The 27,520-nt window shown below is 38.6% G+C and overlaps 1 protein-coding gene across 2 annotated transcripts in view; it reads right to left on the bottom strand.

Annotated features, from left to right (window-relative positions):
• The window catches only part of NBAS (NBAS subunit of NRZ tethering complex), a 317,946-nt gene that overhangs the window by 264,404 nt on the left and 26,022 nt on the right, over nt 1-27,520 (bottom strand). For both annotated transcript variants that reach the window (XR_013441601.1, XM_078055983.1), the window contains exons 8-10: nt 26,357-26,490; nt 24,829-24,927; nt 5,099-5,237 (exon numbers count right to left, since the gene is read on the bottom strand). Coding sequence is in view for 1 of the 2 variants with exons in the window: in XM_078055983.1 (XP_077912109.1) it covers nt 5,099-5,237; nt 24,829-24,927; nt 26,357-26,490 (372 nt within the window). In the remaining variant the exon portion in view is untranslated. The remainder of the gene's footprint in view (nt 1-5,098; nt 5,238-24,828; nt 24,928-26,356; nt 26,491-27,520) is intronic.

Raw genomic sequence — 27,520 nt, forward strand, 5'->3', positions numbered from 1 at the left:
CACCCACTACAAGGCCGGTGGTGAGCAAAAGCAAACTGTAAAAATACTGCAGGGCCCAGGAAGGACAGACAAGGGAAGGTAGCAAAGGGATTTGACATCTATCTAAAAACATTATCAAAATTATAATCTAAGAAAACTTGCCAGAAATTGAAAAAGATCTGAGTTTATACACTGAAAGAGCCAACGGGGGTACCTGAGAAAATTAACCCCAAAAAATCGACTCCAAGAAATAACCCAGGAAAGCTATTAAATTTCACACAAAGATAACAAAAATCCTCAAGGCACTCTAAGCAAAATGGCCAAATAACATTTGTATGTTATTTCTATGTTTCCCTTTGTAGGGAAAATAATTTAACATGAGTGAGAATTTTCAAATTCCACAGGCAAAACAAAGCAATAACAGAGTAGTGGCTTTTCTTTAAGTTCAATGAAAGAAATGGTAAACTAAGGATTTTATCTCCAGACATGTTTTCCTTCAAATATCCAGGCTATAGGAAAACAATTTTGAACATAAAAGAACTTAAGGAACTCTTTACCTATGAGACCTTCTTAAAACATCTACTAAAAGAGAAGCACCTGGCTGGCTTAGCCAGTAGAGCATGCAGCTCTTGATCTCGGGGTGGTGAGTTCAAGCCCCACGTTGGGTGCAGAGATTACTTAAAAATAAAATCTTAAAAAACAAAAACAAAAACAAACCACATCTACTAGAAGATAATTTCATCCAACCAAGAGATGACTGGGAACATTTCAACAAAAGAAGTAACAGCATTCTGAAAAAGAAATGGACATCGAAGACTAAAGAAAGGTGAGGATGAGGGTAGAAACTAATGTGCAAATATTACATGTTTTGTCAAAGTAGCAATAACACAATTTAAAAAGGGAAGAGAACAGAAAGGGAAAAAGGAAAATAAACTGATTTTTGTAAAAGCAATTAGTAGGGATTAAAGAATACCAATAGGAGCGTTTGGGTGGTTCAGTCAATTAAGTGTCTGCCTTCGGCTCAGGTCATGATCCCGGGGTCCTGGGATCGAGCCCCGCATCAGGCTTCCTGCTCAGCGAGGAGTCTTGCTTCTCCCTCTCCCTCTGCCCCTCCCCCCACTCGTGTTTTCTCTCGCTCTCTTGCTCTCTCTCAATTAAATAAAAATCTTTTTTGAAAGAAAGAAAGAGAGAGAGAAAGAAGAAAGAAAGAAAGAAAGAAAAACTACCAATAAAACTGATAAACTGGTAAAATACTGGAGGGCACTGATAACATCAAAAAGATAGCTTCAGTGAAATGATGGAGGTAAATTCCCACACAAGTGAATTCGAATTCAAGAGAGAAAAGAAAGAAGTGTAAACAAATACAGACAGCTCTCAAACATGTTGAAGAAAGGGAAATAAATGGGGGTGGTAGCAGGATTTAGTGGGGTCTAAATCCCCCGAAACCAAATGAAACAAAATGGTTTTTATGATGGAAAAATAAAAGCATGTTGTATGCTGATAAATCTAATTGACAGCAAAATTCATGGGGCAGGAAAAACATCCTTCAGTAAGCAAGAGTGTGAGATCTGGTGGACAAACAGACCAGCTGGCCTTAGCGGGCACAAGGACAGTTCATCTGTAAAAACAAGAGAAAAGGTACCGTGTACAGACAGAGATGCAGGGAGGGAGTGGGATCTTATGGAAATAGTCCTCCGATTATTTCTATTTTCTGAGGGAAATGGGATTTCTCAGGGAAATAGGATTCCAAAATGCCTGTGTTCTTTCCACAAAAACATCCTTTACCCAAAAAGCAGCAACAGCAATAACATAAAAATTAGTTTTGTTCATTTTTACATATTTTCTAAAATTCTGATCTTAAAAATACAAACAGATAATAATAATAATGAACACTATAGATCATTTTATGGCTTACCAAAGGCCTTCACATACATTAGCTCTTTGACTGTGGCAAAAGCCTTACTACACAAGTGTAAGTGATGAACTAAGATTCCAATCCCAGACTTCTGACTCCCAAGTCTGGGTTCTTTCCTTTTTCCCAGTTACTGGATTCAAACTTGCTATCTATTACAGCTTATCGCCCTTATTTGTGGACATAGCTATATCCTCCAATACAGTAAAACCCCTTGAGGGATGCTACCTTCCTATTCCTAATACCCAGAGCAGTGATTCAATGTTGAACAAATGAATAGATAAAACTATCTCACATTAATTTGGAAACTTTGGTCAATGCACATATTGAATCTTGCATAGTCTCTTTTTACAACCTAGCAGCCTTGTGAGAGACTAGAATGTATGTGTCAGCAGCATTTTTCATCAATATCCACCCCAACATAATAGCAACCTTAAACAAACACCTTCAATGAGGACAATATCTGCCACTTGACAAAAGGAATTAATCCTGTAATTCAAATTACTTCGAGGCAGGGGCAGGCTATGTAGAATGACAGTAAGTTTAGCAGCAAGACACATTTAAGAGCCACTAATGTAATTAAAATACACTTGCAGCATTTGAAGAAATTAATCATACAGCCAAGCATTCAATTTGCAATTTAATGTTTTTCCCCACTTATTCTGTCAGTGCACAGGCAATTTTCTTCTAAGAGACTGCAATCCCGGAGCTTCAGCTGGAGAAGGAAGGACCATAGCAAATCAGATTCCAGTACTTCAGTGAGGAGCAAAGTGAAAGCACAAGAGAATGCAAAGAAGCCAAGGTGAAGAAAGGTTTCATGGTATGTGACCATATTCTGTGACTCTTCCGTTCCCAGACCATTCTGTCACAAACACGCTTGATTATCTGTAGTGAAATGGACTTTCACCGTTTGCCTACTTCATCTCTCCTTGTATTCTCCACACTTACCTGTTTTTTTTCTTTTTTTCCCCTCAACCTTTAATTTTGACAAATTTCATAGCTACGGAGAAGCTGAAGTGAATGTACAACAAAACACCAGTATGCCTTTTGCTTGGGTCCACCAGTTATTAACGCTTTGCCACACTTGATCTGTGTGTGTGTATACATATCTTTTAAATTATGGGTTTTGACTGGGGCGCCTGGCTGGCTCGGTCAGAGGAGCGTGCAACTCTTCATCTTGGGGTTATGCGTTCAAGCCCTGTGTTGGGTGTAGAGATTACTTAAATAAAACTTAAAAACTATGTTTTTAACTAAACCATTTAAAAATAAGTTGCAGACATCACACTTAGATTCAAGAGCCGAAACAGTTTCAAACACTTTCCAAGATTTGCCCTGGTAGATCTCACAGAGAAAACTACAAGCTGGGTATGAATTAAATCAGAAAGAGAAACAGGACTAACTTCCTGCAGAAATGAAATAATATGTTTAATATGTATAAGCAACTCCTACCTCTTTATGAATTATGGGATAATCATCATAGATAAATCTGAGGGTACCACTGATCTGTATATAACTTCCTATGGGGACCGGGGGAAGGTACTCAACAGAGTCTAGAAGATCCGTTCCACCTGTGTTCCCCTATTTTTAGTTCTGGGGTCTTGGGCTCCTTATCTGTGAGGTGTGGCCACTAACACTCAGTCTGGACTCCTCCCTGCATCCTGCAGAAGAGGCAGTACCTAGAATGGGTAGAGGGATAATGCATGGAAGGAAAAGCACAAAGCACAGTCCTCGACTATAAACTCATGCTGAAATACAAACTGTTAGAAGGTCTAGTAGCATATAAACCACTACACTGAGCTAATTAAAAAAAAAAAAAAAAACTACTTTGTTGGGTTAAATTCAAAATCACGTACTTCAAAACATGCCAAAAGCTAAAGAAAAGGAAAAAAAAATGAATGGAAGCTTACAATAATTGCTTAAGATTTCTTTTTAAAAGTACTTCTTCATTATTTCCTTTTTAACACCAAACCTTTAACCATTCATGGTTTTAGAGGATTATTTTAAAATCAGTGCATTTTAGAACAGAAATAACAGGACAAATACATTCACTACAGGAAAAAACAACATAACACATTCACTTATGTTGTGTTTCCCTTTAATTTCTTGGTTTCTTCCTCACTTGAAACGTATCTGAGCATCCACTACATGTAAGGCAATGTGCTAAGCACAGGATGCATAACTGTGATCAAGTGCTTGATTTCCTGCAGTTAACATAAGTAAACAATATGTAGGGTGCCAATATGGCAGAGAAATTAGTATTCATCAATATCTCATTTTTCTTGCCTTTCTGGACACACAGAAAAACTATTTCCCAGGCCTGTTAAAGGTAGGAAGGGTCATGTGATTAGTTAGAACACATGAACTGTGAGCACAGGTAATGTTAGTTCTGGTTTGAAAAGTTCCACCTCTTAAACCCCTCTTCCCCCTCCTATAAACTGAGGTACTGGAACCTCAAGAGGTCACCAAGCTGCGTGGATTCTTTAATCATCACTTGGAACAAACTGTCCAGGGGAGTCATGGCACCAAGAACAGGCTTTGCCACAAATAAGGAATGAACTGTTACATGGTAACCCACAGAAATGTCAGGAGTTTTCATCTGTTTATCGGACGGTTTTATTATCACAGCAGAACCTAGCCTGTATGGACTATTACAGCACACCAAGTGCTCTGCTACAGAGCAAAGGAATGAACAGCTGGGTGAATCATCCAGGTGAACACAGACCAAAATATTAGCAAGTGTACCATGGTGGTAAAGAACTTGAACGGGGGAACCTGTGCTGAAGCTCGTGCTCCGATTCTGCTACTTACAAGCTCGGCAACCCAGGGAAGTTACTTAACTACTCTGTACTCTCCTCATAGACAGGCTAGTAACGATACCTACCTCAAAAAGTCAGTGAGAATTAAGTGAGCTAATACGCACAGCCGCTCAAAACAGTTGCCAGCCCATAAAAAGTGCTGAATAAACATTAATGTCTAAATAAGCAGATGCAAGTAATAGGACTACTGTTAGGTTCCTTCTCTAATATCTGCCAATACTGTTAATAAAAATGAGACCAAGTTAAACAAAAAAACACTTTAGATAAATTTGATATTTGAAAGAAGTGCTAAAATTCCACATGAAGTCACTTTCCTCATTTAAGACAAAGTATTTCCTTCTGTCCTGCCTGAGACCTACTCGCAAAGCGAAATGGTGTGACTAATACTTACTGCAGTGACCCTGTCTCCACCATTAGTAACCTGCTTATAATAAGGCGATCCCGAAAGAACTCTCCAGGCAGACAGGCCATAGCGAGAAGCTTTTGGTATGCCCACTTCAGCAGTTTCACATCCACCAACCAGCAAAAGTCTAAAAAACACAGAAAAATAAAAAGAACTGATAAACTGCAGTCTGAATAAGAGGACATCAAAACAGGGAGAGCAGAAACAGTCACCTTCACAAAGAAAACTAAAGTAGAATTACTATATACTAAACCTAAAAGTTCAACATTTAGAAGAAACCACCAAAAGAAAAGCAGACGGTTTTTCAATTAGAATTTCACCTTCACTTATACAGAGGAAGGCTTAAACATTCAAGCACCTGAAATCCAGATGGGAATTCTAAGAAGAGTAAAAAGGTTTTAAGGTTGACCACTGAACAGTGAAGAAACTGTATCTACACCAGTGAACTTTAACACACAGGTCTGTCACCACACCCAGGTATACACGTATTCGTTACAGCAGTGGACTGTACACACTTAGAGATGTTAGCAAGGGCAGCTGGGAGCACCCTGGATAGGACAGAACTCTGCAGTCTAGCTACACTGAAACAAGACTATGTAATAGTTCAGATGTGCATTATGATCTGTTTACTTTACTGTTTGTTCTACTTCATGAGCAATTAGAGGTGAGGTACCAACAGAGCAAACAGTCTAACATATACTAAAAGTTCAAAGCCTGTGTGACGCTACACAAACTAAGTTGATTAATAATAAAACCCAAACAGTCATGATTTTTTATTGAGGTATAAATGATACATAACATTATATTAGTTCAGGTGTATGACATAATAATTCAAAATTTGTATATATTGTGAAATGATCCCCACAATAAGTCTAGTTAATATCCGTCCCATACATAGTTACAAAAAAAATTTTTTTTTTCTTGTGATGAAAGCTTTTAAGATCTACTCTCTTAGAAATTTTGAAATCCACGGGGTGCCTGGGTGGCTCAGTTGGTTAAGCAACTGCCTTCGGCTCAGGTCATGATCCTGGAGTCCTGGGATCGAGTGCTGCATCGGGCTCCCTGCTCAGCAGGGAGTCTGCTTCTCTCTCTGACCCTCCCCCCTCTCATGCTGTCTCTCTCTCTCATTCTCTCTCTCAAATAAAAATCTTTTAAAAAAAAAAAGAAATTTTGAAATGCGCAACACAGTATTTTTAACTAGTCACCACAAACAGTCATGATTTTTAAAGTCATGTTCACTAAATCTGGCAGGGAACTATATAATAGATATTATAATCATCTGTCTAAAAAAGAGAAAAGTTTGAAAGTAAAGTTCTGATATATTAAAGGAAGCACTACAATTACCAGTGAATTATTTTTGTCCCCAATGACAATAAGGCAATATAGTAAGAGAAGAGCTAGGCCACAGGTTTCATTGGTCTTGTGCATATAATGCGCCCCTAACGTGAACTATCACTGTCCCAAATGGCAGAAAACAATTATCAAGCTCCTTTTAAAGCAAAACACACAGTATTATTATCACCATGCTCCCATTTTATCAGAAAGAAGATGCATTCCATCACACAAATCAGTCGTTACCTTTTTCTAGACCATGCTCATGATAAAACCAAAACTTAAAAAACTTCAGTTTCTGCATAGAAATTGGAAGGTAAAAGAAAACAACACTTCATAAGGCTCTCTAGTGTTGGCATATCAAAAGGATTTACTTAGAAGTAATCCAAAACAGGTGGGTGGAGGAATAGCTGGGGATATCTATGAAACAAGATTGGCCACGAAATGATTGTTGAAACTGAATGACAGGCACAAAGGAGTCAATATACTATCGTCTCTATGAACAGGCTTCAAATATTCCACAAAGAAATTTTTTTTCAAAAGTCAATTTGTTTAAACACACACACACACACAACTCCGGAAGCACCTGGCTTGGCTCAATTGGTGGAGCATGCATGCAACTCTTGATCTTGGGGTCATGAGTTCAAGCCCCACATTGGGCATAGAGATTACTTAAAAAAAAAAAAAAAAAAGTCCTCTGAATAAATAGAAAAAAACAGGCAATTTTGAATATCTACATTTCTGAATTTAATCTCAATGGTTTTTCAAACAGGAAATATGTGATTCATAAAGCATATCTTTAAAAATTAGTAACCTATAATTATAGTAAAAATAAAAACACTGTTAGAGAATTCAACAAATCCCTAAAAGGCCAGGGTAAAGCAGATCCTGATAACTAATTTTCCTCGGCTCAATGTACAACATATATATTTATATTAACAGTATAATTCTTTTCTCAAGGGACTGGACATTATTGTTTTAATCTGCACTACCATGTCAAGGAGGGGACATATCTAATTTTCAGATTAAAAAAGTATATGTAGCTTTTGGCTTTTGGTTTGGCAGAAGTAAATGTGCAACTCTCTGCAGTCATCCAGAATCTGGGTTCAGCCCCCCATGCCACCTAAGTTTGATCCCAATGAGATATACCTGAGGTCCACCAGTGGCAAAGTCGGTGCCACATCTGTCCTGGCCCCCAAGATCGGCCCCCTGGGTTTGTCTCCAAAGAAGTTGGTGATAACATTGCTAGTTATCAACTAGTAATTAGAAGGGTCTAAGGATGACAATAAAACGGACAGTTCAGAACAGACAGGCCCAGATTGAAATGGTACCTTGTGTCTCTGCCCTGATTATCAAAGCCCTCAAGGAACTACCAAGAGACAGAAAGAAGTAGAAAAACAGTAGCACAGCGGAACTATCACTTTTGATGAGACTGTCAACACTGCCCAACTGATGCGGCACCATTCCTTAGCCAGAGAACTCTCTGGAACCATTAAAGAGGTTCTGGAAACTGCCCAATCTGTGGGCTGCAATGTTGATGGTCAGCACCCTCGTGACATCAGAGACGACATCAACAGCGACTGCCTCATGACATCCACAGATGACATCAACAGTGGTGCAGTGGGATGTCCCACTAGTTAAGAACTACAAAGGAAAATATTTCAGTAAAGGATTATTTGACCAAAAAATACATACATACATATATACATACATACATACATAGGTATAGAACTAAGTTGCCTAACTTCTGAAGGAGATACAAAGCTAACCAAAATTTCAGATTTTTTATCCCTTGGTCTTAACACTAGAATACACTGCCTCTCTCTGATTTTTGATAAATATCATAGACAGCCATGCACACATCAAATTGGCTACATGACAAACTCCATCAAGAACAAAAGAGATTCGATATCTGCTTCCAAACAATCTTTCCTCCATTAATGCCCAATTAAGGAGTAAGTGGAAAAAGAGGCAGAATGATGGCACTAATCATGTACTGTCCTCACTAGATGGTAAAATGATGTAACTTGAATGAAAACAGTCAATGAAAGAGAGGGGAGAGAAGTCCAAGACCCAGCACTGTACACAGAGTAAATGTTTCCTGAATGACTGAATTTAAAACTCCAACTTTCTCCTTAAGTAGCACAGTGAAGGGTGCTAGAGCAACTCTACTTCCCCCCCCCCCGTCCCCATGCTTGCTAGGTTTCACCAGTAAGTACAAGAAGATGAGGCAGGGAGAAGGGGAAAGGTCATGGCCGCAGGGGTGGGCAGAAATGGGGGAAGGGGGTGATTCACTGATAAAGACCGCACTAAACAATGTTAAGCCGATATCTGGTAAACCAAAGTATTAGGGAAAAAATTTCAAAATGTTTGTGAGAGACTAAGAGCCATGAATAAAAAGAGAAAAATACCATGCTCTTTGACAAACTCCCAATACTTTAAAGATGTCAATTCTTCTTAATCTATAAATTGAATGCAATTTCAAATAAAATCCCAACAGAATTTTTCGTGGAACTGAAACTGATGTGACAGAACTAGACAAATCTAAAATTTACATGGGCGGGTAGCAGGTCTAAGAAAAGCCAACTCCATTCACACTGATAGTCTTTCCCTTTATGAGTTGTGCTTTGTGCATCTTGACCTGCAAATACTTCCCTACCCTAGTGTCATTAAGACATTCTCCTCCCAATTTCACCATATTAAAATCTAAAATTTCTATCCATACAAAGATAAATCACACACCAGGAGAGTACATGAAAGTAACAGTATTAGCAAACAATTTATACAGATCTTCCACAATCAGCCCGAAAGAAAAACGGACAAAGAATTAAGCAAGTCACAAAAAGAGAAATCCAGAAGTTAATAATGCAGATGAAAACAATATAGATTTAGGGGCATCTGGCTGGCTCAGTCTGCACAGCATGCGACTCCTGATCTTGGCACTGTGAGGTCGAGCCCCATGTTGGGCACAGAGTTTATGTTTAAAAAAAAAAAATCAGTAAAACAATACAGAGTATGTTTAAGGACACAGTTTCTCTTAAAAAGTACTGGTGAAATTGCAAACTGGAGCAATCATCTTGGAGAATGATACAACAATACCTAACAAACACATACACCTAACTGTTCTAAGGAACTGTTAGAGAAATTCTTGTATGGGTATATTTATCTCTTGGTAAAAGAGTATTTCATGCAGCACTATTTATAATGCAGGAAAATTAGAAGTATTTTAAATGTTTACAAGGGATGGATAAATTCAGTAAGTTGTTCAGGGAAACATGCAATGTAGCTACAATAGGTAGATGACAGATAGATGATAGCTAGATAGATGATAGGGAAGGTCACAACAAAATCATGACACAAAGCAATGGAAGTAGGAAGTTTTGTTTGTACTACTGTCTTTTATTCATGTATGTGTATGTACACACCCACACACCTTAAGATTTTAAGAAAATCTTAATATTTGTTAATTCTGAGTAGTAGGTACCCAGGTGTTCATTACATCATTCTCTCTTTAGCTTAAAAAGAGTAACACCAAGATAGAGCATCCCAAATTATGTACATAAATTTTTCCAGTTAATGAAGTCCAGGAGAGAAAATTCAGTAAATTGGCTCTAACACATAACACCAACCCACAAGTCTAGCCAAATACTGAAAATAAAATTAGCATATCATTTACTTTGTGACATTTTGAGGTTGTTTACACATTAATGGTTATAGCTTAAGCATTCTGTGATTTACTCCTGAAAGGACTGTTAGATTTTTGCAGAAAGTAAGTCCACAAACAGACATACTGTAGAAAATAACTTATATCATTAATGTTGTTCTGTTGCAATAATTTCCTCCATCCAGAATACTGACAGGCAGAGAGAGAGGGCGATTACCTTGCCCAATAATCTTTGACCTCAAAATTTTGTGGAAAATAGGAAAATCTTGGGTCTTAGATTCCAATACCTCTGCAACAAATGTAATCTTAAGAAATGCCCTGCATCCCATCAATATTTGCTAAATGCAAATTGTGTGCTAAGCAATGAAGAATATGCTAAGCAACTGAAGAAGCTTCTTAATAAGCCATTTATAATTCTTCTTGTCATCAATTTACAGCGTCACATTTAGCTTTCCCAGTTCATCAGGATCAAGCATGGTGTGGTGCTTAGGGGCATGCTTTCTGTCCCTACCTTCCTTTCCTTGGATGGCCTTGGGGATAATATTGACAAAAAGGAATGAAAACGAGCACAGTCCACTCCAGGGGAAAGGACCCAAGCCACTACTGCACAGGACCTCTTCAATGACCTTGGAGTTAGGTACAAAGACAGCCCAAAGGGCAGATAAATAAACTGCATGGAGGAAGAGGCCGAGGAAGGCTTCACTGGCTTAAAATCAGCAGAAAAGTTTACCCTTTAAACAATTTCCCAGACAGATAAAGGGATCAGGTAAAGAGCATCCTAAGCAAAGGGAACTCGATGTCAAAGAACAGACTCTAGTTTGTAAAATGGTGTGCTTGGAAAACAATAAACACAGTGCGTGCTTCTAGCCTATAAAAGAAAAGCAGGAGGAGCGGGGGACAAAGTTCCAAGGGGGCCTTAACATTACAAAATAGTTTGTCTTGCTCCCTTCTTGGGCACTTATCACCTTCTCCCTCTATACTGGGACAGTTATTTAAATCATGCCTCCATTAGCAAACTTGGAGCCACTTGGGCACAGAGATTCTATCTGTATTCTTCACAGTGTTTACCACAATTGTTCCACTCAAGAAACTTCTATCGCGTGCTACGTGCAAAGCACTACGGGGCACAAAGATAAATAAGACACGGTCCTTGTCCTTGGCTTAACCTCCCCAGGCTTCAGCTCTCCCACCTGAGAAATGAAGGGGCTGACCCAAATGATAGATGAACCTCTTTTCCAGCTCTGACAGTCTAAGAGTCTAAAACTCAAAGCAGGAACACAGGGATCAGACAACAAAAATAAACTGTGACTGATGGAGCCAAAAACACAAGAAGGGGTGAATTATATGAGCAGGAGTAAAGGCAGAGGCCGGAGCAGAACAAAGGGCCGTGACATAGGGGTGGTCAAGGCCATCCGAGGAAAGGGAGGTAGGGAGGGAATGTGTGTCCCTAAGCACCACACCACATGTGATCCTGAGAATGGGACACTACAAATTATTTCCAAGAAGAATTACAAATGGTTTAAGAAGGCTCTTCAATCTAATAATTGTTGGAAGAATCTGCCATCTAGTGGCTCAAAACTTCTTAAAGCTGAGGAAAGAAGGAAGTTTGAAATACAAGGAAACACCTGTGCACGCTCTGTCCAATGACCGCTGGGGTTGCAGCATACAACCCGCAGAAGGGGAAGAAAGAAAAGAAACTACAGGTCTCAAAATTAAGAAGTGCCTAAGGTTGTGCCCATCAAAATAAGGGCTCAAAAACTGTTACCTACTATTTCACAGGTAGAAGACAGTGTTCTCTTGGGATAATGGAAACTGTTCCCCCATTTTAATTCATTTTTAGTCTATCTTATACATTCTTTTTTCAAAAATCTTACCACTTCAAATTTTAAAATTCTGCTTATGTCTATTTATTAGATATAGGAAGAAAACATACATAATCGTGACTCTTTACATCAGTGGTTCTCAAACACACATATGCATCAGAATCAGCTACAGTGCTTGTAAAAGCAGAAAGCTGGGCCACTCCTCCAGAGGTCTAACTCAGCAGGCCTAGGATGGAGTCCAACAGTCCCCATTTCTTTTTTTGTTTGTTTTTTGTTTTTTTTAAAGATTTTATTTATTTATTTGACAGAGAGAGACACAGCGAGAGAGGGAACACAAGCAGGGCGAGTGGGAGAGGGAGAAGCAGGCTTCCCGCGGAGCAGGGAGCCCGATGCGGGGCTCGATCCCAGGACCCCGGGACCATGACCTGAGCCAAAAGCAGACGCTTAACGACTGAGCCACCCAGGCGCCCTGAAGTCCCCATTTCTAACAGTCTCTCCCAGTGATTCTGATGCTGCCAGTACAGAGCCCACATGAGAGCGCAGCTTTACATTATGCCTAAATATATAATCTGAGCTTTGGAGGACACAGCTCACTAGAAATCAAATTATGAAGCATGACACTATTTAGTCAACACAACTTAAGAATGACCACAGAAAACTGATTTTAATGAATGGTTAGTTGTTAAAGGCAAAACAATGAAGATTTTTCTTGGATGGGAAAAGACTGCTTAGTTGAGTAATGAAAATCATCACATTTTTCTAGCAATTTAATAACTGTACATTTAAAACTGAGTGGTACTTGGTTATAAACTCCTTAAAATACAATCTAGAAATTAGAACCAAGGGGTGCAAGGAAATCTACATATAAAGTTCAGTACTCTTTATTTTCTATCTTCTAAGCAGAATTGAACCCATACTCAGCGGGTTGGCTGGCATAGAATAGAAGTCAGCAAACATTTTCTATAAAAAAGAAGAGAATAGGGGCATCTGGGTGGCTCAGTCGGTTAAGCGTCTGCCTTTGACTCAGGTCATGATCCCAGAGTCCTGGGATCGAGTCCCACATCAGGCTCCCTGCTCAGTGGGGAGCCTGCTTCTCCCTCTCCCTCTGTCGCTCCCCCCGACCCCCGCTTATGCTCGCTCACTCTGTCAAACAAATAAAACCTTTAAAAAAAAAAAAAAACAGAAAACACATATTTTAAGGTCTGTGGGCCATAACAGCCTCTTTCACAACTACTCTATCACAGTACAAAAAAGCATAGATAATATATATATTTTTTTTAAGTGTGACCAAGTTCTAATAGAATTATATTTGTGGACACTGAAATTTGAATTTCATATAGTTTTCATGGGCCATAAAATATTCTTTTTTTTCCCCAAACATTTAAAAAAATGTCAGGGCGCCTGGGTGGCTCAGTTGGTTAAGCGACTGCCTTCGGCTCAGGTCATGATCCTGGAGTCCCAGGATCGAGTCCTGCATCGGGCTCCCTGCTCGGCAGGGAGTCTGCTTCTCCCTCTGACCCTCCTCCCTCTCATGCTCTCTGTCTCTCATTCTCTCTCTCTCAAATAAATAAAATCTAAAAAAAATAAAAAATAAAAATAAAATAAAATAAAAAAAAGTTAAAATCCATCCTTGGTTCACAGGCTTACACAGAAAAAGGTCAGATTTGGCCCACAGGCCATAGTTTTCCAAACCCAGGTACAGAGAAAAGCCTACTGAGCATGAGTATCAGAAGACATGAGCTTACCACATAACAGTCATATCATCTTAGGAAAGTCTCTTAACCTCTCAGAGCTTAGTTTCTCCATCTACACAAGAGCAGTTAGGATACCATCTTATTGAATTGTGAAGACTGAGATTCAGTAAGTATCTGGTAATCAGCAGAGACTCTAAAAATTTTCAATTATAACATTAATAACTTCAGGTTAAGTCAATTCAATGTCAATTCAAGAAGTGGCTAAATTTTGCAAGGTACTGTGCTAGCAGTGTAAGAAATGCTGTGTAAGGAAACCAAATTTTCCCTGCCCCAAAGGAATTTATAGTCCCATAGGTTAAATGAGACTGTAATTTCGCCTAAGAAAGGTTTGAAAAAACCTGTTTCAAGCCTTCCATTCATACAGTTCTTCAGCCTGAGCTCTTACATTTTAATTCTTCCAAACTCGGGCTTTCATTCATTTACTCAATATTTATTGAGCACCCTATGCACCAGGCTACATTCTAAACACTGAAAATAGAGCTATGAATAACACAAAGTTCCTGCCCTCGTGAAGTTTACATTCGAGTGCATCAGTACTGCTTTTTCCTTTTTTCATGTTTTGACAAAGCCAAGTAAATGTTAACAACTGAACCAAAATTTATTGATATTCCAGCCAAAGCACTGCAATCAGCACTGACAATCATGCTAAGACAAGGTACAGATAAATGAGAGGAATTTAAGAAAAAAAAGGAAAAATGAAAAGTACAAATATCTTGAAGAACAAAAGCATTTTGATCTATATTTTGGTATAAAAATAGTAATTATTGCTTAAGAGCTTGATGAAACTTACCAATAAAACTATCTACGCCTTTATTGTTAAAAAAAAAAAGGCATTTTAGGAAATATAAGAATGTATATAGGTCTAGAGTTATCCAGAACAGGAGTCAGTAAACTACAGACCTGGGCACCCAGCACATTCTCAATCCAGTATTCTAAGCAGCCATAACCTACGGATAGGAGGTGACTCGTCAAATGAAATTAGTCCTATGCTTCATTAGGGCAACTTCAAAAGCAAGGATATCTTTTTATTCACTTTATTTAACCTTTCAAAGTCTTAGCACAGGGTTCTCAAGTGGGGGAATCAGAATCCCCTATAGAGCCTTTTAACAAACAGATGCTACAATCTCACCCTATACCTTACCTGATCAAGCCTTTAACAGTACAGCCTAGGTATGCATATTTTAAAACTTTTTTTCCAATAGGTGATTCTGGTGTCCATACCTTGTTAAGAACCGCAAGCCTGGTAAGCAGAATGTTCATAGAAATACTAATTAACAAGTTAATTTAGATTTCCCAGAGGTCTTTGACCCTGTTTCCTTCCCTCAACCCACAGCTGATGCCAACGATCATCTGAAGACTTAATTGCCTCCTAATCCTCAGGATGGATTTAAGGAACACCACTGCAAAAGCCTAGTATGTTCAGCATCCGCCCATCTGATCCATTCCAGGTCTACCTTGGATCCTGATTTCAGAACTACCCAGGTTCTGAAACCAAATTCATCTTCAACTCAATTAGTTCAATTATTAAAATCTTTCTCAAACTTGTCTTCCCAGGAAAAGAAGTTCGGTCTTTGAACCCTTACTGTGGCCCACCAAGTATCCCCGACAATGGGTCTGTCTCTAATGCCTGCTACTAAACTCCCTACCGCAATTTTCCTCTGTTAAACGCTGTCTGTAGTCTATACCAGACCTCGTAGGTACTTGAGCAGCTTACTAAAACCATACACTGTCTGTGCCCGCGCAATGCCAGCAAATGAGTTCAGAAAGAATGACTTACCTTGAAATTACACAGCTAATAAGCAGAACCAAGAACAGAATTCAGATCTCCTGTCCCCTAAGCCAGTACACATTCTATTAGGTCAGAAACATATTTTTTTAATTTTCTATTTGTCCATAAAACATAATTAAACATCACTCCTTCATTCCTATAAAATGAGCTAAAGATAACTCAAGAGTCTTCTTTCAGCTCTCTACTCCAAAAGGGAATGCACAATAGCTAGCATCATTCCAGGTAGAAGAAAAAATTCAATCTGGCCCAAGTTACTTCCTAAAATTGCATTTCTGTAAATCTTTGCAGAGGAATTGTAGAGTAGTCCTTATAACCGGAGGGTGGGGGGGTATAAACAAAGTACAAAATATCTTGCCTAAGATGAATGAACTGCACTGACATATAAAGTTATATCAGCTGGGTAATAGGCAGATTTGTTATACTGGTCACTGAATTTCTGTGTATGCTTGAACATTTCCATAATAAAAATTTTTAAAAGAAAAAATAAAGTTATATCAAATTAAACTACAATCAAACACTCTGAAAAAAAAGATGAGGGGAGAGGGGAAAGGGGATCAGTAGATTGATTTATCAGCTGAACAGAGTAAAAAATTTATAAAGGTCTTCAAAGGTCTATTTATATGTAACTGTAACATAAGGGAATGAGCCCCTCCTATCGAAGAATCTTTAAACACAGAAGTCTTTGACTTAAAAGACAGCCAGATGGGAAGTGCTAAGGACCAAGATACTTCTGAGTCACACATAACTACCTATCTGTAACATCTTCTGGATGAAAACAGATCACAGGATGTGGCCAACAATCTCCACTTCCCTGTCTCCCCAAAAGAAGTCCCTATAATACCAAAAAATATAGTCTGTGAAGCTCAGAAGTCCCTTATTCACACCAAGAGCTCTGACCTCTATGAGACAATGCAGCTCTCTCTGCAGACAACAGCACCCTTCATTTCTCCTCAAAAAACTGACCTGAACTTAGAAAAAGGAGAATTTTCTCACGCTGGAGAAATGAGAAATTGAGAGGCAAAATGAAAAATTCCTTAATATAAGGTCAACTCAATTACTGACACTCACACTTCTCAGGTACAAGGCTGCACATTAATCTCTCAAATGCCAAGAGCCCCTACATTATCAAAGGCCAAATGCACTCTCTCGCTGCAGTGGCAGATAATCAGCAATGATCATAACTACAGTACTCTCTTTCCTTTTCTAGAAGGAACCCTTCATAAAATTATTAATCTTATCTAGTTAGGGTTTATGAAAAATATCTCAATGCAATTTACATGTAACTGGTCCTCCAGCTGTCAAGAGAGCATCTTTTCACTTAACCATGCCTGACTCTCACAGAATACGTACGACCTTAGGAACCAGAAAGATGGGCAATGTTACAGCAATGTAATGGCTGTGAAAATCCACTGACTGGCTTCCAAATGCATCTCATAGATCTTAACAGAAGTTATACCTCACAGTAGGAGAATAAAATTTGCCTAAGCCCTTGGATAAACCTTTAAAGTAGGAACTCTCAACACTACCCCCTCCACGGGATCAAATTTAAACATCTGTGGCACCCATGTACCCTTCCCTAGACGAAAGTGATGTATTAAGAAGAGACGGTGGCCTTCAGCATACTCTACTGCACCCCTTCCCTTTCTATCCCCAAGACTGTTTTCCTTCCATTCTGTCGCAGGGAACTTATCATCCTGTCACTTGAGAGCTCTTTCGCACAACAAACGTTTTCGATTTCTACCACTAAGTACTAGCTATTTTATTTGGACTGCTGCCTTTACCCCCGTGAGGATAAAGGGCTCACGTATTTAAAATGGCTACGACTTTGTTTCGGGGAAATCAGAAACCCACAGGAGATGAGTCAAGTCAATATACATAAAGCCTAGCCCTTTAACACTGCAGCATGCCAGTACTTAATTCCTCAGTCTCCCCTGAAAATGAACAGCTTTCTGGAGACCACGTTCCATTCTACCCTCTGAGTCTCCCCCAAATCAGCAGCAGCTCCAACTGATGCATCAGTTACTAACTACTCTTCAACCAGAGTCCTTTGTAATCTGATCGTAACCTATTTTAAGGCAACCACAGCTTATTACTCCCTATAAATGTTGTCTCAAGTTCTTTCTGTACAAACTGCACTTGCCCTAAAACAGTGGATTGAGAGAAAAAAATTTTTGTCATTATCCAAATGTTTGGATTCTCCCTTTGCACAACCATGACATAATTAGTCATGGTTCTTCCCCACAGACTGTATGAGTATCTTTCTTAACATAAAGCTGAGTATTTTTCTTAATATAAAAAATGTTCAAGAGAAGGCCTGAGTAGGATTTTTTTTCTTTCTTACTCATTCATTATTTATTACAGTTTTACTGAGATAGGATTTACATTCCATTAAACTCACCGGCATGAGAGAAAGTTAGGGCTAATGGAAATATCCTAAACTGACGTAGTGCCTAACTGCACAATTATAAACATTTACTAAAAAAAAAAAAAAAATCACTGAATTACACACTTAAGATCAGTATCAAAAAGTCATCAAGGATTCTGGGCATGGGTGGCTTCTCAAAAGGGTCAGAGAAAGAACGCATACTCTCTATTGTTTGTCACTGCTGTGATGTAAATTAGAGTCTAAAAGAAGTTACCTTCAAACACTCTTTGTGTAGTTACCAAGGAACTGTTGGACATTTAAAGTGGACTATTCCGATTTTGCTTGTAGAGATTCACAATGAAATTAAAAACTAAACCTTAAAAAAAAAAAGCTATACTGATGGAAACAATGTCATTTATAAAATACAGACAAAGTCTTCTATTTGAACTTAACTCACACTGAGCGCCCTTCTCTGTGGACAGGACTCCCAATACCGGCTGCAGACTGCTAGAGGGAAGCACTACGTGGGCATCTCCACCCCTGAGCATACAGTACTACAGCCGACCTCAGTCCCCTCTGAGAACGCAGAGGAGGTAAGAAATTCCTCTTAGTTGTCATCAAGGTGCAATCTAAGCCAAAATTAACAGAGAATACTAAGAACAGAAAATACTACAAACAGCAGGGAGGTCCTGGGGTGGGTCTCAAAGGGGAGCAGGACCAGAAGAGGGGAGAGTGTGGTGGGGGAGGGGAATAAAATACATTCATTAGGCAGTAAGGACATGTAAAGAAGGAAATTGGTCAAAATTAGAAAATCCACAGAGTTAATCCGAAGCTGCTCCATTAATTTTTGTTTCTTATGACCCAGTTTACCACCTCGATTTCTCTTCTTCAACGGTGCTTGCAGCATCAGACAAAACAATGAATTTCATAAAACCTTGAGTTTGTACATTACCATTTATTCCAACTCCACTCTGGCTGATTTATTTCACATTTATAAGATCCTTGTAGATGATAAATATCACAGGCTCACATTACTAGAGTAACCAAAAATAAATACAAATGTGATGAGTATTTCAGCTTCTTTCATTTAAAAAAGACTGCATAATGGAAAAAATAAACAACCTAGCAATATTTTTGTCAGGCACAACAGGGCATTTACACATACCCCTTGCTTTATAACGGTTTTCATTCAGAAACCTTAATGCAGTCATCCATCTCCAAGTTGACTGCTATCAAGAATTTACGTGATTGCAGAACCAAGAACAGGCCTTCCTTCTGTGGTTTGATTAACAGTTAAAATTCCAAAATTTTTGTAGAGACCACCCCCCTCCAAAAAAACACCTGCAATTTGCTTAGATCCTGGGCCATAAAGCGAAAGCTTTAAGAGTAATAAACAGAATCTGACTTATGACAAATTGTTATCATGTAATAAGTATTTAGTGAGTGATAATTTCAAACCTATGGCGCCAAATGAACCCCACTTACCCTCCTGAAATACTGCCAGGAAAAAAGAAATCAAATATTGACCTTTGTCATAAATCAAGACAGTGGAGTGGTCCGTATGAAATAAACAAAGCAAAACAAACAAAACAGGAAAGGATTAAGATATAAAACACACTTCTTTTAAAAGGGATGAGAAAAATAAAACAGAAATAGGAGAGATGAATAAGAATACAAAAATAGAAGAAAAAAGGAAGAGAAAAATCAAAAGAAACTTAATCTTTCTTTTCCACTCAGGAAATTAAAATTACTTATCCAAGAAACCCACAGAGGGAAAGTTATCAATCAGCAAAACAGAATCTTATACTAGAGGCAAGGGCTTCTAGAAAAACGTACATTACACAGTCTCTGCCTTCAGATATCCGACACTCTAACTGGAAATATAGGATCCATTCACCAAAATAGAAAAAAATTAGGTATGATGTCCACCTAAGTAGTGCCCAAAATGTTACACAAACTGAGAATAGCAAATCTATATAAGAAAACAAATAGGCTCTCGTTGCCTGTGTCCTTAACTAGGACACTATCAGCTAGGAGTCACCCAGCCTCTAGTCTCTCTCAGCTGAATCAACATTCCTCCAAGCATAGATGATCCTATTTTCTCTTCTCAAAAATTTGAGTTCCCTAAAGAACAAGCTGCCACTCAAGCTCCCCATTATCTGACCTCAACTTGCCTTCCCAAGACCCCATGTCCCACCACATCTCTCCCCCGGCCACATACACCCTACAGTGTCAGCCAAACTACACCACCTGCAATTTCCCCAAAGTACACTGTGGCTTCCTTCCTCTTGTCACTGTTCACACTGTCACTTTGTCTGGAATAGCCATCATGCCCAGATTGTAGCCATTCTCCAAAGCAAGTGCAAGGCCTGCCATACTTCCCTGATCTTTCGAGGAAGGAAGATCTCCTTCATCTGGATCCCCACATCACCATACCTACACCCTCTTAAGACCCTTACATATTTCTAGCCTGCATTCCAGTACACACACACACACACAATATAAACACACACGTGTTTGTACACACTTTTAAACAGAGAAAATGTATGTCAGACATTAGAAATATATATATTAGATATACATGCACATATATATGTATATGTATGTGTGTATATTATTTTCCATTCAAGAATATAAGGCCTTGAGGTCAAGACTGTCCTTCATCTTACATCTTCCACAACACCTACCAAGGGTGTGCTGCCTACTACAAGCCACAATAAATACAAGAGGAACGGAAAGCAGGCCAAAGATAAAACAGGCTTTCTACCTGAGCAATCTTTCTAATACAGACAATTCCTCTAACAGAATGTACTTTTTAATGGACAACAGATTAAATTTTTATAAATGTATATATGTGCTAAGGAAGTAAAGTACAATATAAATTTTAAAAATTATATATGTACCGAGAAAGGTATTAATACCTAGGCTTTAAAAACAACAAAATCAAGTTGAATAAAACAAACAAACAAAAAAGGCCTTAAAAGAGCAAAGAGAAAAACCTGGCTTAAACATAATAAAACACAATATCAAAGAAGATGCAAACAAAGAAACAGGTCAACCTCACAGAAATCAAACCAGCAAGTGGAGTATCATGGGTACTGTCTAGACTTGATAAAATTCGCCCCAGAAAACGGAGCAGTTGAAAGCAAAACACATGCTACCCCCTTTCTAACAGCAAAATTTAAGTTCAAAACTTAATGTGAAGCTATGCCAGGAAAATATGGTATCTGAACTATAAAAACGAACATTAAAAGGCCACACTTCATGTACAAAGTTGAAAGAATAAAATAAAACAACACAATTTTCTTACTCTTATAACATGTTTATTTTATAAAGAAATGTTTTAAGAAAATGGCAGTAATTTGCAGCATATACAATTACATTCAATTTTATGAAATGTAAAGACCTCTAACTGTGCATGTGATCACTTAACTGTACCCAAAATAAAACAAAGATCTATTATTTCAGATTGGAAAATAATAGGCAAAATAATACAATAAACAATTTTTTAAACTTTTTAATTAACTAGGCTTGCAACTGATTTTCAAATTTCTTTTTTTTTTTTTTTAAGATTTTATTTATTTGAGAGAGAAAACAAGCAGTGGGGAGGGGCAGAGGGAGAGAATGAGAAGCAGACTCCCTGATAAGCAGGAAGCCCCAACGCAGGGCTTGATCCCAGGACCTGGAGATCATGACCTTAGCTGAAGGCAGACGTTTAACCGACTGAGCCACCAGCCGCCCCGATTTTCAGATTTCTTAAGGATGATATAGCAAACTGACTCTTTATGGCTGGAGCCACAAAAATCAAAAGGAAGAAATTAATAGTATTATATTTATCCACTACTATCATATCCTGAGTACCTACTATGTATCTAATCCTCAAAACAACTAGTGGCTCACTGAATACTCATTTGGAAATCTTATGTATCATTAATTCATTATATTTACAATAGATCTCAAAAGTGCTTCAAACTGCTTACTCCATTAAGTATATACATTTATATAGAAAGAATTAAAATAATCTTTTACTTCTCTTTTCCAACAAACACAAAGGGGGGAAAAAGAGAATAAGAATAAAGGTAAGTCCAGGCACCTGGCTGGCTCAGTTGGTTAAGTGACTCCCTTCTGCTCAGGTCATGATCCTGGAGTCCCAAGATCGAGTCCTGCATCAGGCTCCCTGCTCAGCAGGGAGTCTGCTTCTCCCTCTGACCCTCCCCCTTCTCATGCTCTCTCTCTCTCATTCTCTCTCTCTCAAATAAATAAAATCTTAAAAAAAAAAGAATAAAGGTGAGCCTAGTGAGACTAACAAATAGAGAACAGACATTCCAGACAGGAAAGAGAAAACAGAGGGGAAGAAACAATCAAAGAAATAATTCAATAAATTTTTCCAAAAGTGAGTATTCAAACTGAAGGGCCAACAGTGTGGAAATAAAAAACTACTCCAAGACATAACACTACCAATTTTCGGAACACTGTGGGAAATAAAAAAGAATCTGAGTTTCTGGAGAGAAGGAAGACAAAAAAAATAGAGGGGAAAAAAAATGCATGAGAAGCTAGACAATGGAGCAATATCTTCAAAATTCTAAAAGGAAAATTAGTTCCAGCCTACAATTCTATTCAGCAAATTATCATTTAGGCATGAAGATATAGAATAAATGCCATTTTCAGACAGGCAAGGCCTCAAAAACTATATATTTCCCAGGTACTCTTCCTCAGGGAATTACAGAAGGTCACCAAAACAGCAAAATAAACCAAAAAAGAAAAAAAAAAAAAAAAATAGGATCCAGGAAACAGGTGATGCAACGAAAAATATAAAAGTAATCCTCAGGATGATGAAGTGAAACTTACAGACATTCTTAAGGAAATAGCTATGCGGCAGATGAAAACCTACATCAGAGCAGGTCAGAAAGTTCTGATAAAGACTTCAAGAAAACAAAACCTACAGAATATCTAATGCATATGGTATACTATAGAGTATAGTATACTATACACTAACAGGAATGAGTTTACCGTTAAATCTATAATAAATGTATTTTAAAACTTTGCAAACTAAAAAAAAAAAAATTAACTACAAGAACATACACAGGTAAGAAGTTACCAGATAGGCCTTACTCTAGCATACGAAGGCCCTCCATGATTTAGCACTGGCTTTATCTCTTTGACGTCAATATATTACTCTACTCAGTCAGCTTCAGCCAAACTGGCCTCCTTGCGGTTTCTAGAAAATGGCCAGTAGGCTCCCAACTCATTTCACTTTGGCTACTCCTTCCGCACAGAACACTCTTCCCCAGATATCCAAATAAAGAAGACTCACACCTCTTGCAGGTCTTTGCGCAAATGTCACTTTCTCAGTGAGGGTAACCTGTCTACCCTACTTAAAATTACAACCCATACCCTACTCCCCACCCTGCCACTGTCCTCCATCTGCTGTTCATTTTTCCCCCCACAGCACTTATCAGTTCCTCAAATACTCTATGTTCATTGTTTGTTGTCTGTCACCCCTTCTAGAAGTAAGTTCCATAAGGTATCTACCAAGCATCTGGAACAGCACATGGCACAGAGCAGGAAATGAATGTTTATTGAATGAATGAAAGTTTTGGTGAATTTTCTTTTTTTTTTTTTTTAAAGATTTTATTTATTTATTTGACAGAGAGAGAGACAGCGAGAGAGGGAACACAAGCAGGGCGAGTGGGAGAGGGAGAAGCAGGCTTCCCGCAGAGCAGGGAGCCCGATGTGGGGCTCGATCCCAGGACCCTGGGATCATGACCTGAGCCGAAGGCAGACGCTTAATGACTGAGCCACCCAGGCACCCCTCACAGTACTATTTTTATAACCAAAAAAAACTGGAAACAAACCAAATTTTCATCTACAGGAGAATGAATAAATATGCTGTGATATACATAAAATGAAATATCCTAATGGTAGTTAAAACTGAATGAACTAGAAAAACATGCATCAAAAAGCAAGTCTCAAAGCAAGACTTGTGTGTCTCCCATATGATTCCATTTATATAAAGCCAAACAGCAAAACTAAATATGAGTAGGTGGTAAAACTAAAAGGAAAGCAAAAGAATGATAAACACAAAATTCAGGACAGTGGTTATCTCTAGTAGGGAAGGATCAGGGAAGAGCACAAAGAGACTCTGGTGGGTATGGGTTCCTTTGCAGTATGAAAATTTCATAATCATAAAATTCTGAACAAAAAGGACAGACCTATGACTGAATAGAATACAAAAATTAAGTCTTTTTGATGAAAAAGGGATGCAAGTACATAGAGGATCAGTGAGTTTAAGGCCTTACAAACAGACACAGAGTAAGTCTCAAAATTCAGAATTTAAGCTAGGTTTGTCTGACTTACAACTTGATAGTCTCCCCATTTCTCTAGAGAACAAAAAGTTAGCTTGGCTAACTTATAAAATTAATGTAAATTTCACTCTCAAACAACAAAATGAAAGGAGAGAAATCACGGTAAGTAGAAAATGCTCAATTTTCAACTAACCCTCAATGTAGGTGGCAAATACGTGGAGAAGTGACATCTATGAAGAACGGGCGACAATTGTAGGAATCAGCTGTGGCACCACTGAAGCAGCCCTAACCTGCAGCGAAGGAGAGGAGGAGGAGGGCAGGGATGCGGACGGAGCCGTCCTATGCAAGGGCACTTCAGATGCAGCCTTTTGTGAGTTCTCGCGACATGCTAGAGTGCTAGAAGTTAGCTACATACTCATTTCACAGATGAGAAAAATAAGATTAAGAAAGTGAAGAGAAAAGAAACACTTTCTCAGTGAATATTCCCATTGCCCCATATGGCTCAGAGCTCAGTCAGCCAGACGAACAGAAATGCTCAGAAGAGGACTACAACCACATCACAGATACTTAAGACAACTATGCACGAGAGGAGGAAATGAAGAAGTCAAAATAACTTCTCCCTGAAACTGTGCCAAGACCTCTCCATCCACCTCATACTCCACCAAAGAGGAGACATGGTTGCTTACCTGTGACCAGGATGGTAAATAGCTGTGCTGATTCCATGAGGATAATGACAACTGAAGCTGAAACAGTGACTCTCTTGATAGCTCTGATTTGTTCCAACACTACATTTAAGAAGAAAAGAGTACCAGTAAGGCCCAGTGAGAGACCAAAAAATACCCACTACAATGTCTATGATTTAAAAGACAGCACCAAACACAGCTGAGGATACAAAACAACCAGAACTCTGATTCGTAATTGGTGGGAATATGAATGATATAAAAACTCTGGAAAAAGGTCTGGAAGTATCTACCCTATGATTCAGCAGTTCCACTCAAAGACAGTGACCCAAGAGAAATGAAAATACATATCCATAAATACTTGTAAAGCATGGTCATAACAGCTTTATTCACAGTAGCCCAAAACTGGAAATCAGAAGTCCATCAACAGAAGAATGAATCAACAAATCAGGAACACTATGGTCTGAATGCTTGTGACCCCACTATGGATTGAAGGTCTGTGTCCCCCACAAAATTCATATGTTAAAACTCTAATGCCAGTGCAATGGTATTTGGAGGTGGGGTTTTTGGGAAGTAATTAGGTCATGAGGATGAAGCCCTCACGAAAGGAATTACTGCCCTTACAAGAGGAGGTCAGAGAGCTACCTAGCTCTATTTCCACCATGTGAGGATACAAAGACAAGTCAGCAGTCTGCAAACCAAAAGAAGGTTCTCACCAGAACCCAACCATGCTGGCACCCAGAACACAGACTTGCACCCTCGGGAAGTGTCAGCAGTAAATTTCTGTTGTTGATAAGGCACCCCATTTATGGTACTTTGTAGTAACAACTCTAAGATACATGAAATATTCATACAGTGAAATAAATTATTATTATAATAAGATGGAATAAACTACTGATACATGAAAAAACACAAATAAATTTCAAAATATGCTAAGTGAAGGAAGCCTTAGACAGGAGAGTGCATACTAGGAGTCCATTAATGTGAATTACCAGAACAGGCAAAACTTATCTAGGATGGATAAGCTGGGGGGTAGGTGTAGACAGATTTACTGGGAAGGAGCATGAGGGAACTTTCTAGCATGATGGTAATGTGCTGCGTCTTGATAGGGGTTTGAATTGCACAGTGTATGCATTTGTCATAATTCACTGGCTGGTACACTTAAGATCTGTACATTTCATTGTATGCAAATTTTATTTCAAAAGAGAAAACTGTAAGCAAATCTTAAACTTTAATTAATGACATGCATACTAAAGTTGTAAGTACTAACTCTGAAATTCATTAAAAAATAACACTGATTAATGGCTAGATGGAGGGATGGACAGAAATGTGAAACAGCAAGTATAGTAAAATGCTAATCATAGAATTTAAGTGACAGTATAGGAGTATTCACTATAAAATGGTTTCAACCTTCCTGTTACATTTGCAATTTTTAACAATAAAATGCTGAAAGAACAAACAAAACAAAATCTGACACTAAGCCAGAGAAAAACATTATTTCAAATAGGAGTTCCCAAATAAAATATATTTTTACCTTACAAGGTAACTTTTCAGTTCTCCTCGGTAATTGATGACCAGGAGTTCTGCAGACCACTGTGCGCTGGCTTTATATTCTAAAAATATCAACCCAGCAATGGCATAGCTTAGATCACCGGCTAAACTGGATGCCTGTGGAAGAGAGGTAAATCAAGGCACTAAAAAGACACCAGCTAGAAGTTAACACATGTATAGTTGGAAGACATCCCAGGCCCTGGCCTTGCCAGGTACACATTAAGACAGTCCGACAACTGCTCCATATACTGAAGAATCATGCAAATCAGAGTGCCTAGAACCAGAAACCCAACTTTAGACCTGCCCTCCCAACACAGGCTACGACCACACAACCCTCTTTGGAAGAGAAATTCACCTAGTTACGTGAATTTCTGTTGAGACTGTACTTCTGTTGTGTGTGTGTATGGGGGCGGGGGGTGGGGGGAGAGTAATGCCACCATTTAGCCTCAAAGAATTCTAAGATACGGAGCTCAGATATAAGCTCCCAAATGTTGACTTTCATTGCCAGCAGTAACCAATGCTTTAAAAAAAAGCTTCGGGGCACCTGGATGGCGCAGTTCGCTGAGCATTTGACTCTGGGTTTCAGCTCAGGTCTGATCTCAGGGTCATGAGATTGAGCAGCCCCAAGTCAGGTTCTGCACTCAGCGCGGGGTCTGCTCGTGTTTCTCTCTCCCCCTGCCCCTCCCCCTGCAGCCCCCCACGCTTGCATGTGCTCTCTCTCTCAAATAAATCTTAAAAAAAAAAAAAAGCTTCAATTACTTCCCATTTGCCCCATCAGCAACTAAAAGGAAAAGACACTTAAAACATTCACTCAGGGGCAACCTTTTCCCATGAACTAAATATCAGGCTATGTTGCTAAGGATCTGAAGGCATGTGCACCTTGGGAAGCACACATAATAAAGTTTATCACACTGAATGACTACACCTCACTAGCTAGAACCACAAAATAAATACTGTGGCCACATGTGGCTACTGAACACTTGACATATGGCTAGTCCTAATTGAGACAGACTCTAAATATAAAAATAAACATGACATTTCAAAGAGTTGGTACCAAAGAAAGTAGAATATCTCATTAATAATCTTTACATTGATTACATATTGAAATAATATTTATGATATACTAGATTATATAATAAATTTCACC

This window comes from Halichoerus grypus, chromosome 10 (assembly GCF_964656455.1).
Source record: "Halichoerus grypus chromosome 10, mHalGry1.hap1.1, whole genome shotgun sequence".
NCBI classification, from domain to species: domain Eukaryota; kingdom Metazoa; phylum Chordata; class Mammalia; order Carnivora; family Phocidae; genus Halichoerus; species Halichoerus grypus.